At 42.3% G+C, this 15,148-nt stretch overlaps 1 protein-coding gene across 5 annotated transcripts; it reads right to left on the reverse strand.

Annotated features, from left to right (window-relative positions):
• Window positions 1-916: 916 nt before the first annotated feature.
• LOC144056926 (leucine-rich repeat neuronal protein 2-like) lies at window positions 917-8,966 on the reverse strand. 5 transcript variants are annotated; one of them, XM_077574080.1, is made up of 3 exons: window positions 8,746-8,966; window positions 8,167-8,219; window positions 917-4,525 (listed from the first exon to the last, which is right to left on the reverse strand). In XM_077574080.1, the coding sequence occupies exon 3, from the start codon at window positions 4,178-4,180 to the stop codon at window positions 1,871-1,873; it is 2,310 nt and encodes a 769-aa protein (XP_077430206.1). In that variant the 5' UTR covers window positions 4,181-4,525; window positions 8,167-8,219; window positions 8,746-8,966; the 3' UTR covers window positions 917-1,870. The 5 variants fall into 5 exon arrangements, with proteins under 5 accessions (XP_077430206.1, XP_077430204.1, XP_077430203.1 ...); XM_077574078.1 differs by lacking the exon at window positions 8,167-8,219 and having other exon boundaries at window positions 917-4,520; XM_077574077.1 differs by lacking the exon at window positions 8,167-8,219.
• Between the last annotated feature and the right edge of the window lie 6,182 nt (window positions 8,967-15,148).

Here is a 15,148-nt window from a genome sequence, read left to right on the forward strand (position 1 = left end):
TTTCTGAGGTCTCCCTATTTTGTTGGAATTTAGATGTTTCTGGGGTTGGTGAAAGATTCTGGTTTGTAACCCTGTGGGTAGTAGGTGGTGTCTGGTCGGTGCTGGATTTCACTTTTCTTTCTTTTCTTTGATCCTTACTCGGGTCTTCTGAACTTCACTACTAGTCGAGCGGGATTCTGAAATCTTCGGTTTAGATGAAGGGTTCAGGTGAATTAATGAGTTTAATTGTTTAGTTTAGAGAGAATTCCTTATTAATTGGGTCTCATTTTCATGACTTACTCCATATTGCAACCACATAACAATTGAGTTCTGATCCACAGTTTAGGGATTACGGCAACAAACAATTTCTTTGGATTTTATTTTGTAGTGGCAAGTAACGAAGATGGTTGAAGGAATTGTGATGATTCACTTTAAGTACAGTCTAAAAATATTTTTACTCACATTACATTACAAGACTGGCCATTGTCTTATCTTTGTTATTTCAGATGATAAATGGATGTTACAGAGCCAAAGTGGCTTAGAGGCAAGCTAGAACAAAAAACACCAACATATACATTTCTTAGATCTAAAGTCATCTCATGACATGTTCAACGTGAATATGCATTATTATGGTAACAGATTGAGTTTCATTTCTACTTTGTCTAAGTGAGCTAAAACTGTGAATTATTGTTAATTGTGATACCAAATTTGTTGTATATTTATGCCAGTTTTCTACAAGTATGCTTATTTACCTCAGATGTTTTAATATAACATGTTTACATGTAGCTTTTTACTGCAGCATTAGGTCGGGTGTGAAATATGCACAGAGATTGGAAAGTGTTCCATTTACATTTACAATAGGCATATATAAGGATTTGTGAATATCATAATTGAAGAAAACAACCTATGCACAATAAAAGAGGGTGGAACAATGACATCTAAATTAAAAAGATTTATTGTATAATAGCTCAAAATAGAATTTGACACAATCACTGAGAATCATTTTATGCTGAAAGAGGATATTGGATGTTAGGCAAGGAATGCTGTATAAGAACAGTAGTCCAAGATATTTAGCGCTAAGCATCAACCACTTTGACGTACAAGAACAAAACAAGCTGTCACATTTTCTTTTCAGATGATCAGATCAGTCATCAGACAGTGTTTCATCTGCTTGGTTACAGTATGGTTCAATCCATGTAACATTAAGACAGGAAATGTAACGAACATCCTTGAAATATTTGTCCCTGGACTGAATGAAGTTTTCTTCATTTTCAGCCCAGCAGCCATAAACAGTAATTTATATTGGATTTGTGAGTGCTGTAGCCCAGTTTAAATCCACCTGGTTTGAGTTAAGCATTTTTTGACGATATATTCTATGCAGTCCCACTCGTCTAAATACAACATTCATTAGATTAATATTGCATTAGTGGAATATGAGTTAAGCAGCAAAATCCAGCAGTTTTTACCAATATCAGAAGGCGGCCATTTTGTCACTTGCTGTCGAGTGAAAATGATATCACAGTTGATCAGGTCTCAGGTAACAACCAATTACAGCTCAGCTTCAGAAAACAGGTGAGCTGTGATTGGTCTTTGCCTGAGCAACTGTGATGTCATCTTAAGTTGACAGCAAGTGACAACATTTTGCTGCATAACTCACATTCCACAAATGTAATATTAATCAGATTTAGACTAGTGAGGTCACATATAACATATTATTGTCAACAAATGTTTAAGGTTGACTTCCCCTTTAAGGGATTCTTTACAATGTGTCTCAACACAGAAACTGTGCTTTATACTGTACACACTATATATAAAATAAATACAAATCTTTTCTACATCACTGTGACATTTCGTATTCGTTTCTGTGTTTATCATTTGAATTTTCATGATCTCAGCAGTCGTGATGGAACAGAAGTTTCTCGCTCTGTTTGGCCTCTTTCTTGTTGCCCCCCCCTGTCTTCTGCATGATAATCACAGCCTTATGACTTTTGATTTCCTGGAAAAGAGCACCCGGGTGCTTTCCACTGTCCCACCCTTGGCCGGCCAGCAGCATCAGTATGATGGCAAGGATCATCAGAATTGTCGCCGCGGTGGACGTCAGCTGCAGGCTGGCCCGAGGCTCTGCCGCTTTCTTCGTTCGGAATGAGACGCACTGAGGTTTCTTGCCTGCTTTGCTTCTCCTGCTGGCATGCTTGTTGCCCTCGCTGGTCCCTAAATGTAAACACACTCTGTAAAATGTCTCTGCCTGCAGGTGGGTCAGGTTGAAACTGTGTGTGCCGGCAAGGATGCGTGTGGTGTACGCGGGTGCGTCCGAGCTCATGGCTTGCCACGATAAACGAGTCGAGGGGAAGTTGCGCTTATTCTGCCAGGACAATACAGCGCAGTGTTCTCCAGCCTCCATCACCTTTAACCTTGTCTCCGCTTTGAGTAATGAATGGCCCTTCAGATTAGAAGCCGCCACCTTCCTCCTTGTCTTCTGTCTTCTTTGCACCACCACAATAACACTGCGTGTATCAGCACCGAGAGTATTCTCAGCTATGCAGGTGTACAAGCCGGCGTCTCTGAGGGTGACCTTTCTGATCTCCAGAGTCCCCTCAGGCAGGAGCCAGTAGCGTATGGTGGGGATATTACCTTGAGCCTGGCTGGGGGAGATGCTGTAAGCGGATGAGTAGGCGGCGGCCCCAGAAGTTGCCGGCGGCCCCTCAGATACGTTGCTCGAAGCCGGCCCGAGTCTCAACCCTGAGGGAGTCACCCAGTAAAGTTGAGGCTGCGGATCTGCCAGAGCTCGACAGTGCAAAAGAAGCTTCCCGCCTTCTCTGACAGCCACGTTGGAAGGGAGCGAGGCGGAGGGGATTGTCGGGAGGCAGGAGGCCGACATCTCCCGCGAGGAGATCTCTCTCACCCTCCGAGCTTTCAATTCTGGGGGTTCGGAGCACAGCGTGGCTTGCGGTTGGATGAAGCGCACAACCCGAGATGTTTGATGCTCGCTGGCTTGTCCGTCCCGGTGAGGGCGGGCGGCGTCCTGTGCGGCCCAGTGAAATAGGCAGTCACAGCGGAGCGGGTTGGAATGCAGACTGACCTCCTGGAGTTTGGGCAGGGAGCTCATTGTGCGGCGGTGCAGAGTACTGAGACAGTTGGAGTTGAGCATGAGACTCTCGAGTCTGCTCAGCTGAGCGAAAGCTTGCGGGTGAATGAAGGACAATCGCGGGTTGTTGGTGATCTCCAGTTTGGTGAGCTCTGGGAGGTTCTCCAGCGCGGCTCTCTCAATGGACATCAGCTCCTCCATGTTGTTCAGGCCGAGCTCCTTTAGGTGGAGCATATCTCGGAAGTCTCCCGTGTTGATTAGTTTGATCCGGTTTTTGTTCAGGTCGAGAAACTTGAGTCCTTTCACTCTTTGCAGAGCCCGAGTAGGAACCTTGATTAGTAGGTTATCGTAGAAGGAGAGACTCTCCAGACCCTCCAACCCATCCAGAGCGTCATCAGCTAACCCCCTCAAGCCCATGCCGCCAAGAACAAGACTGCGGAGGGATTTCAAGGCTAAGAAGCCCTGCTCAGGCAAAGTCTCCACTGGGTTTCCTCCAAGCATGAGAACTTCTAAGTTCTGCAACGCTTCAAACCACCTTGGATTAACGGTAGTGAGTCTGTTATTGTTGATGTGCAGACGCAGAAGAGAATCCAGACCAGTGAAGGCTCCGGGTGCAATAGAATACAAATTATTATGGCTGAGAAAGAGCTCCTGTAAAGCCAGCAGTGAGGAGAAAGAAGCTTCCGGCAGGTGGCTGAGGTGATTTTCCTCCAGATGTAAAGACAGCAGAGAGGGCACAGACAAGTTTTGCGTAATAGTCTTGACACAGCTGAAGTGATTCTGCGAAAGGTCAAGATCAGTGAGGTTGGGGAGCCCGTGCAGCGCAGCGGCGTCCATTTCCGACAGATTGTTCCCCTGCAGGTGCAAGGTGTGTGTGTTTAAGGGCAGGGGCCGCGGGAGGCCGGCCAGCAGCAGGTCGTTGCAGTCCACGGTGGGAGCTTCATGGTAAACTGAGTCTGGCGAGAACCACGGCTTGATGTGACACACACACCGCCCCGGGCAGGGGACGTGCCATGGCAGAGCTTGAGGCAGCGAGCCCAGCGCTCCCAGCACGCACACGCCGACAAACGCACACAGGAGACACTGTGATTGTAGAAGCATCAACATTGGCCTCATAATCCTTACGGGGGTCACGGGTGCGGATTGGAGGAGGTTTTAAGATCTGGTTGTGTGAGGGAGGCAACTGTAGGGATGTGTGTGCGGATGGCAGAAGACGGTTACAATCGCTATCACTGGTATGAAATTCTCAGGCAAGCGGGATGGGATTATCATATCGACACCGTTCGTCGCTTTACACATGGAAATATTCAAATGTGCGTCTTGCAGCAAAGAATACAGTGCGTCTCTTTAGGAACAATTTTGATTGCGGTGGTAGAACATGATGATGGGCTTTTTCTTGTTACGCCATCAATCTCACATCCTGGCGGCGGCCGGGCGACTCCTGGCTCTTAGCTCACTGCTCTGTCAAACATACGCACACACACACACACACACAGCAAGAGAAACAAATAGAGTTGAGAGTGGGAATGGGAAAAATGGAAATAACTGAAGCTTATCATACACACTGAAAAGAAATGTGTGATTCTTTGTGAGCAATTTCAGTTTCACATGCCTGGTATTCATCTCAAAGGTGAAGTCAACTCCCCCAAAAAATCTTGACAATAATATGTTCTATACAGTTCCGGTTTATATTGCGTTAGTGGAATATGAATTAAGCAGCAAAATCCATCAGTTTTTATCAATATCAGGAGGCGGCCATTTTGCCACTTGCTGTCGAGAGATAATGACATCATAGTTGATCATGTCTCAGGTAGCAACCAATCACAGCTCAGCTTTAGAAAACAGGCGAGCTCTGATTGGAGCCCTGAGCAACTGTGATGTCATCTTCAGTCGACAACAAGTGTCAAAATGGCCGCCCCCTGAGATGGATAAAAAAAGGCTGGATTTTGCTTCATAACTCATATTCCACAAATGTAATTTTAATCAAAATGTCATGTTTAGACGAGTGAGGTCACATATAATATTATTGTCAAGAAATTTTGGGGGGTTGACTTCACCTTTAAATTTGGGTTAGGGCATCAACAAGGCTTCACTTTACAGCAAAAGCTGCTGTTTTGTGCTGTTTGTTGATGAACTATCATGCTGTTTTGGAGTGGAATTAAATGATGGATAAGTAGCAGTAAAATTGTCATGAGCATAGCGATCTGTAAAAATAAATAAATAAAAGCAAGGTCTAGTGCTTTGTTGCCATGGAAACAAATCTCCTCTCCTAGCTGTGGTTCGGTGTTCCTTTACTTGTAATTTGTTTTGGTCCAATTTGCGCACCAGTTGATAAAAACAAGACCAACCGAAGTCATGAGTGAGGCATCGAACATCTTGACTGCATCTATGAAGCGTCTAATCAATGTTTTCTCAATTTTCTGTCTACTTGTGAGTGCCGAGAGAAATCGTTTGCAATCATGCACCTGTGCATTGAAAGAAAGGAAGAAAGAAAGAAATGTGTGTGCTTCTTACACAAAATATTTTTGTTCCCCTCTTATACTGAATGGTAATCAAACCAAGGCCAAACCAAACTGTGATTTTACTATTATTATTGTATTCTTTTACATGAGTAATTGTACAGTTTGTATAAATTGTACAATTGTATAAATTTTCTCCTTCAGTGTGGGTCCGACAATCAACAAGCACGTCTATAAAGAGATTCTTTCAGCATTTACTGTGTTTAGCAAGAGTTGTCAGGACAACTCATGGCTCCCCTACCATGACAACGCACCTGCTTACAATGCCCTGACTGAGCATCTGGCACTTCCTGGATGAGAAGGACATTGCTGTCTTAGAGCAAATGCCCTACTCACCCCACCTGGCTCTGTGTTTTTTTTTGTTTGTTTTTTACATCTTTCCCAAGCTTTAGGGGGTCAACAGGGGGCCCGTTTTGAAGACCTGGATGACATTGATATGGACATCTTGACAGCCCTGCAAAGGATTCCGGAAGAGTTCTTTCAAGGATGCATGAAGGTGTGGCCGAGAAGGCTGGGAATAGGATTACTTTGAAGGGGAAAAGTTGTTGTTCGTGGTCCAACATCTTTTTTGACTCCAGAACAAATTTCACATAGCTCATATGTGTTCATACTGTAAAGCTCATGATATATCCAAGGTCCACCTTTATTTATTTGCTCCAATATCATCAATGATGGCTTTGATGTATTAAATCTAATTAATGTCTTGGTTTTAAAAGCAGTAAAGAAATCCTTCCAGCCTCAGAGACGTTCACGTTGGCGGCGGGCGAAACGTCTTCAACTTTCTTCTTTTAACAAGATCACCAAGATCACGTCATGAGATGTAGCATAGCATTGACAACATTCATCGGGTTATATGAGCTACGCAAAGTGAGCATTGTACGACAGTTGTGTTTGAGTCAACATCATCTCGGCGCAGAACTTTCCCCCCAGGGTTCTTCTCAATCTTCCATCAGCCATTCACTTTCATCTCTACTCTCTCATCTCTCCACATGCAACCTGCTCAATAATGCATTCGTCATTTAATTTTTGATGCCCCCCCTGTTTTCGTCGTTCGCTCTCAAACGTCAACAAATGTCAGTTTCAGGAACGCAGAGCGGTGAGCTGAAGCATGCCTAAGAAGGTTTTGTAATTCATACTGCTCAGAAGAGGATATTCAAATACTGTATATCACTTATGCTTTCGATGTACAGGCTTGTTCAAATCGGGGTAGCGTTTCTGACGCACCTTCCAACAATCCAAGAGTCCATAATGAAAGTTCGAATAGTATTTTGTGATCCAAGAGATCCAAAATAAAATGTATTCAAAAACAAAAGTGGTCGAAAAACTGTCTGTCTACCCCGTTACCCCCGTCCAGCTTCCACGTTGCACGTCCCACCTGGCACACCTGCTTTGCGTTTGCTAATCAGTGCCAACATAAGCCTGCCATACCTCAATAACACAAAAGGGGGCGTCATCCTTCCAAATATTCCAAAACTAAAGTATATACGCAACAGGTTTACAATTATAAAATACAACACGGAGCCTAAATTATAAACACAGATTGTCAACATAAAATATCTCAAATAAATCAATGTGGCTCCAACAAGGGGTTTGTGGTTTATGCACTTGTGGCACTTTACATCAAACAGTGTTGATGCTGCAAACATAATGTTGTTGTTTTCTGTGACAATGACATTAAACCTTGGATCTGACGAATTTTACAAATCTGTGCATCAATCACTTCTTTTCCTCAGCATTTATCCTGGTTGGCTTCCCTCCCCAACAGTTAGCGATTTGACTGCACAGTAGCTCATGGATTAGTGCAGGGGTGCTCAAGTTCGGTCCTCGAGAGCCCCTATCCAGCCTGTTTTCCATGTTTCTCTCCACTCACACACCTGATTCATGATCAGGATTGTTATCAGGCTTCCGCAAAGCTTGCTGATGAGCTGATCATTAGATTTAGCTGTGCTGCAGGAGGGAAACATGGAAAACAAGCTGGACCCCTGCTTTAGCTCATTCGTAGCACTATGTGCTCCTAAACCGCAGACACAGTGGCCACGTGGGTTCGATCCCATGTTGGGTGGATGCCACCTTATGTTTTTTGTTTTATTTTCTCCCCATACCAATAATGTAGGCTATAGCATCTTTGAGTAAACTTTGAGTATAATTTGAGCATCTCTATTTTGGAAATTAAAATGTTGTTATCCTAAGCCAACTACAACCACAATAATAAACATTTGAAAATGAATATAGATTTCTGATCAAATTGAAAAAGTTTGTATTTGATGCAAGTAATGCTGCCATACATGAATGTCAGTTCACTGCACTTGGAATTAGTTTTAGGACTTTCTTTTTAATTATGCCCAGATTGAACACTTTATCTTTTGATAAATGAGAAAAAGAAAACAAAAAAGATAGAAAACAACATATACACAAAATATCTTTGAGCATTGAGACACAGCTGACATGGTGACATGTTCATACTGCAACTTGTGCATTTTGCAGACTCCCTACTTAACAAACAAGGATTTCTCTGTTCTTTTTCCACTTGGGGAACTGGACCTATACATAAAATCACTCTTTAGTAATAAAAAAAAAGGCAACCTTTTGATTGGTCTGAGTCTCAAATCTGCACAGAATCCTCCTCAATTTTCATTCTGCAAAAAAGCATGCAATATTTGTAAAATGGCAATCGTCACATGAAGCACATCCTTGTTCACCTGTTAGCAACACATCTGAGTGCCCCAGTGATTTCGCTACTCGTAAAGGACTTGAGCATAATCAGCTTTTTCATTAGATAAGATGAACACATGCTTATCTGTGCTGTTCCTCCTATCTAAGAGCAAACTCGAGATAAACCTTAAAGCATTTTTTTTCAAATTCATTTCAAGCGGCTTGAGGTGACAAATGGCTGCTTGTATGAACAATGTAAATACATTTGCATGTACTGAGGATTACATGCAGGAGTATGGGATGTTTTGGCAGAGATGGAGGACCTGGATACAGATTGTACTTGGAAAAAGAAGTCACATGACAATGCAGGCTGTTGCTGCAGACACATGTATGCACAAACTTATCATTTGCCCCTCGATTCGTAAACCACTCACACCGAGCGAGCATGCATGCGTCCGCATCTACATGTGTACATGTCTGTGCCATCAACGCAAATGTCAGTTTTCTTACCCGAGCTGGAAGGATCACGACATCGCTCTGTTCAGCCTCGCTTCCCGCGCTTAGGATGTTATTTCTTGTCTCCCCTCTCAGCCACACAATTAAGATTCTTGAAATATCACGTCTCTGCTGCACTGGAGCTAGAGAGAACATCGGCAAAGTCTCTCTCTTTCTCTCTCTCTCTCTCTCTCTCTCTCGGCTCTGCAGCAGAGCTTGTGTCCCTCTCATCCTGCCTCCCCTCTTCCATCGACTACCTCACTTGCTCCCTCGTTCTCTTTTCCTCTGTCACATGATGGAAAAATACTTGCTGTGGGGTATGTGTGTGGATGACAGGTTGTCTCCCACTGTGTAATGTATGCATCTGGTTTAGGGGGAAAAAAAAGTTTGTCTTATCTCCTTATCGGATTCACAACACTGTCAACCTTCACACTAGCTGCCATCCTTGCATTGTTTTGCATCCCCTTAATGTGATTAAATATACAGTAGGAGCACTACTTTGCTTTTTCTTCAAAACAGTTCACTCACTCCACTTCAAAATGTCATGTATGTTATATATACTATAGCAAGTGATACCAGCAACAGTTGTTGTACCAATTCTCATCTGCCAAATAGCAGATGGTGGATGCATTTTGTAACAGTAATTAAAAAAAAGTATGCCTGCAGATGTTTCAAGAGAATTATCCCACGATACACATTTTGACAAAAACTTGGCTGAGCATTTTTTTCCCCGCAAGGAATCTTTATAAAGCAGCTTTATCAATATGTTCACACAAATGAATCAATAATGTAATGAATCCCAACAGAATATTATTGGACTCCTCTTGGCTCCATCCTGAAATGTGCCTCAGCTGTTTCTCCTTATATTCAAATGCACTTTTTGCTTTGCTCTCAACAACCCGAGAGTGTAATTTTCAGCTGTTGTTGCGAGTGGAAACAGTGTTCAAAGAGGACAGATGCTGGCACGTAACATCACAAAAAGCAGAGAATGCAGTCAGTGTACTATCACGGGGGTGTATTTACAGTGGCATTAGGGAGCAAAGCTTCCACAATGATTCATTTCCAAACCTACGACAATCACTATAGCCCATACAATTCAATATTTTTTTCTAAAGGGGAGAAAAAAAATCACATATACAATACACTTTACACAATTATGTGCAACTGATTGACAAGAAAAATCACTCAAATTCAACATTTCATATTCTGTGTATATTCTGAGAAAAGTGCATGGTTGGATTTTTGTTGAATATTTTTCCATGTGGGCAACTAAGATCCTGTCAGACACAACCATTTTTCTAAGTAAAAGATGTAATAAAGCTTCCAGAAGCAATAAAGTTCCCGTTTCCCTTTCATTCATTGTTGCAGTTAACTAAAAAAACAAAATTAAATGAATGTTTCATTTGATGCAAATTAAACATTATCAAACGTGTTCCGTTTGAAATGATGTGGATAGCAACAAGAGTCCAATGCTGCACAGCCAGCTGCGAAAACTGCTTGCGGCCATACATTTTTTATTCAGCACTTAGAGTGCTAATTAAATGATGAAGAAGAGAAATACAGCTTCTGGACTGGCAACAAAAACACTGGAGCCTCAATGAAAGTGTCTTTCCGTAACGTGATCTATTGCAGATCTTGTCCATGTCGTTAATATCTCTTCAGCATGTATGGATGGTTTTGATGAGAGTTGTATTTTATTGTCGACGGTGTGTGTGAGTTTCCCCATATAACCTTGCTATTTTCCGCGTGTGTGAAGCACTTGTGGGGTTGGGAGAGCAAAATTGCACAAAAAAAGAGGAGGAACAGAAAAAAAAAAACAATTTCAAGAGGCCCAACAAGTGAGTCAAATAAGGTTGAGGCATAAAACATTTTTGCTGCTTCAGGGCCGATCTTTGTGCTCATGCTTTTGTGTGTGTGCGCCAAAGTCCAGCTTGCCTCTCTAATGCGTCTCCCTTCATTTGCCGGCTTCACGGCAGAACACACACCCACATGTCCCGCTGACTGAAAGGCAGCAAGGATAAGTGGTAGCTTGCTGAAAGGAAGCGAGAGAGAGAGAGAGAGAGAGAGAGAGAGAGAGTGAGAGAGAGAGATTGAGAGAGAGAGAGGAGGTCTCCATAGCAACACCGAGGGGTTGTTGTGCTTTTATCGGAGGGAAAGAAACTCAATGCTTGCTGCATTTTACCTTCATATCTGTCACGTTCGCCTTTCTTTTTAGTCTTGTTAATTTTCCCTCCTAAAAATCGCTATTAGGTCACTTCATTCGGTACAGCTGCACACACACACACACACACACAAAAAAAGAGCTAATGTCTGCATCACAGTCACTATTGAATGCAGTGGGCCCTAAATGAGGTGAAGCTCATATCTGTTAAATGCAGGCCTTTTAAACTACCCCAGGACTTTACAGCTGCTTATTGGTGTTGTTTACATTCCACCTAATGCTAACGCTAACGCTGCATTCAGACTATTATACGATGCTGTCAGCAGTCAGCAGAACAGATATCGCCAAGCAGTTCGCACCATAGCAGGGGATGTGAATCATGCTGAATTAAAGGCAGTAGCCTACTGCCCAAATTACATCAGCATGTGCAATAAAGGCTACAAGGCTAAGGCATTAGCACATCTGGGTCAGTCCCACCATATATCTCTGCTGCTGTTATCGGCATATAGGCTACTCTGCTCGGGAAAAGTGCACCCGCCGCAGCCAGAGCGATTAAGCCTTGGCTCGATGGCGCATCACAGCAACTTCAGGACTGTTACGGATGTGGAGCAGGACAGTCAAATTTTGCACGGCCATCACCATTAAAGATATTTAAAAAAAAAAAAAGAAAAAAAAGAGAGAGAGCAATGATGATGACATGTCAAATCGGTAAAATTACCGAATGAACAATACTGAGCTCTCCAGTAAAAAAAAAAAAAAAAGAAAAAAGAAAGAAAAAAAAGGAAAAAAAAGAGATATTTTTATCCAATCGCATTGTGTTACTGTGACAGGCAGCTTCAAACAGTGGATCCAGAGGTTGGCCCGCAATCTTTGAACAGATCTTAAGCAAATGTCTCAGTCCAGATTTTGCAGTGACGCGGAGGCAACTGACTGTGTGGCTAAGCTAGCAGGAGTATTCGCCAATATTTTTAACCAATCACTGAGTATGTTTGCATTTAGCCAATAACCCTTTCAAGACCCGAATACTGGCAATATTAGTTCTTTTTAAAGGCAATGTAAACACTCAAAACCTGAATATGCTATTATTCGGGTTTAAAAAAAAACACACACACAAATAAGACCCCTGGGTTACCCTTTTTGTAACCGGAATATTTGTTCATATTCACGATCGGCATACCTCAATTGAACAAGGTATTGGTTTCTGTTTTGCGCGTGCTCTTTTGAGTACAGGAACTACTTTTACGTGCGGCGCTGTCGCACTCACCAAACAAGTCATAAGATTTCTTCACTTTTACGTTATTTTCTGTATCTAGCCTATGTAAAAAATGCCACAGTATATATATATATATATATATATATATATATATATATATGCACACATATATAAATGTATTTTCAATCAAAGTTAAACAAACATGACCAAAGAATCACACTTTTGGAGTGAGGAGGAAAACTGACTACTTCATTAGTGTGGTGACATGAAACACAGGGAGTCCTCGACCTACGACTTTTCAAATTTACTTTTTTGTTAACGTTTCCCACAGTAATCACGCCGTTTTAAAGTGATTTGAAGTTGTGTTGCTGTTACCTCCATCAACGGGCGTCCATCGAGCAGGTCGGCTCGCCGTCATGCGCGTCACATTTACGTGTTTAAGTTTCCAAGCTCCTCTTTGCCATCCGTCAGCAATAAATGTGCAAAAACATGAAATACTGGTTCTGGCAACTTCTGGGTACCGCAAATATTTTATTTATTTATTTTTTTTAATTACCGTATAAAGTATTTTGATGTATATTTCTACTTTAGCGGTAAAATCCGACTTACGTGGAAATCCGGGCTACGTCCACAGCGTATGAACAGAACTCGTTCGTAAATCAAGGACTCCCTTTATATACTTTTTATTGAAAGCAGAAACGACGTCTATATTGCGTAATGACGTCCGTGCGTTGCTGACTGTTCCAAACGGTGTCTTCCAATTGAGCCCGCTCGTGCATCTAAATGAGTTATCCTAAATGTTTCAGATATCAGAATTTTGACCTTAACCTGGAATATTGACCGCATATAAACATAATCACTGAGTCAGGCTTTATTGTCCCCTCCTGCCTGCCTGATGTCCTCCATCATTGTCACACTTTTAACACCATCCGCAGCTTAAGTGACCATCACCCACTGACACTTTGTCAATGAAAGCCAAGTGCTTCTAGAAACAGGTTTGAACCCACATCAAGTCCCCACGGACTCAACCAGCACTACGGGGCATACAGGTTCAGAGCGGACACCATCACTGTGGTCTTCCACAGTAAACTAACACACCTGGAGCAGCAGAGAAGCTGCGCACAGCTGTTTCTTTGTGGATTTCAGACATCGTATTCTACAACAGACTGTGTCAGTTTTGGTTGACTTGGGAACATCTGAATCCATCTATCTCTTGGTCAGGTTGACTGTAGTCTCCATGTCTCCAAAGTCATTGCCTCCCATCAGAGCAAACATCATAAGAATAAAAATAAACAGACATCTAGCCCTCTTTTCACCTGAGAACCCGACCTGGAGTGTGTACACTGGAGCCATCATCTAAAACGCTCATCAGCAGAGACTGTATTACCTCGCACTGAAACAGGCTGTGTCCTTTGACTGATGCTCAACAGAGCATCCTAACGCACTGCAGCTGTGTGTGGTTTTCCAGCTGCACGGCGGCAGGCAGGCAGGCGAGGGTTCCAATTGGTCATCAGCAAAGCTCACAGGATTTCTTCTTGTTTTTCTCCTTCCTGGGTGGAACTCTACAATTCTCGCTGCCTAAGGAGAGAAGTACATTCTCACGGATCTGACCTAAGCTGGACAACACTCTCAAATTCAATTGTCATCCTCTGGCAGACAGTTCAGAACATTATGAGGACCAACAGACTAAGGAAATGTTTGTATGCGAGAATTGACAGACCCCATTTTGCACCAACTTCCAGAAGCTGGTGTTCCTCAAGGCGAGGATGTCCCTGTTGGGATACCCCAGCAACAAAGGGCAATTTGGGGAGGAGAAGCAGGAGGAGAGGCATTTATAGTATAACAATTTATTCGTTTTTGTGTGTAAAGTTGTCCAATCTGTTTCTGAATTAATAAAATTGCGTGCTCTTATCCTTGTCATTTTTTTTTTACTGACGGTCCTAAGATAGCGGTGACGAACTGTAATTTAGCAAGGACGGAACCGTGGTTAATCTAATGATGACGGCGTGACTGACTGACAACTGAGGACTGGACTGGTCTGAAATAATGACAGGTCGGCCGCTAGTGAATGTCAAATGACGGACCGACATCTTTGGTAATTGCTCATTGATCACTGCCAAATTGCTATAATGTTCATAATGACTTTAACCCGATCTGATTGGCTGGATCGGGATTGGATGATATTTTGCATTTTTATGCGAAATTGCTGATTGTTTGTGAAAAATAAATACAAATATAAATATAAAATATAATATTAATAAATAATATTAATGAATAAAATATTTAAAAATTATCTATCGGCTCCACAAAATAAGACATAAACATGATATATTTAATGTTTATCAGTGTTTTTTGTGTTCCCACCATCCATTTCAATTATTTGTTACTTTATTAATTATTTGTACTTATTTCAAGTATTTGTTTGTTTGTTTTGCTGTTGTTGTTTTTTTGTGCTATTTGTGGGCTGGGCCAGTCCCCATAGAGTAAATATGAAAGTTGTTTAAATTGATATATTGCTCCATTTTCTAATTGAATCAGTGTTTGATTATCAGTTTTTTCAAACTCACTGGTCGCTGATCGGCCCAAAAATGCTGACACACATACATTTACAAGGAATTTCATATTCCTCTAATTTTTATCATACCACCCCTCGCTGCACTCTGAGACACTTTTTACAACTAGTATCCTCTTTTGTTATTTACTGTGTGAGTTTTCTCTGGTACCTTAGATGAATGCTGTACCACGGTATGAGGAAGAAATGCAAACGTCTACATGTGCATGCCAATCGCAGGAAGTCCAAGCACAAACCTCTGTTGGTCTCCTGGGTAAATGTTAATAATAATATTCTTATGTAATTCCCCCCCACCCCCCACTGCCAGAGCGTTTCATATCCACTGGCACTGAGGTGGCTCTTCTCGTACTAGACTCCATGTATGGGCTCAAGGACAAGTACCCACCCACAAACACCTCAATAACGTACTGTGTGCTCATATGTGGGGGGCGCACATGGACAGGAGATTGGGAATTTGCTGCCATGGTGACGA

Source organism: Vanacampus margaritifer, chromosome 8, assembly GCF_051991255.1.
Source record: "Vanacampus margaritifer isolate UIUO_Vmar chromosome 8, RoL_Vmar_1.0, whole genome shotgun sequence".
In the NCBI taxonomy this organism is placed as follows: domain Eukaryota; kingdom Metazoa; phylum Chordata; class Actinopteri; order Syngnathiformes; family Syngnathidae; genus Vanacampus; species Vanacampus margaritifer.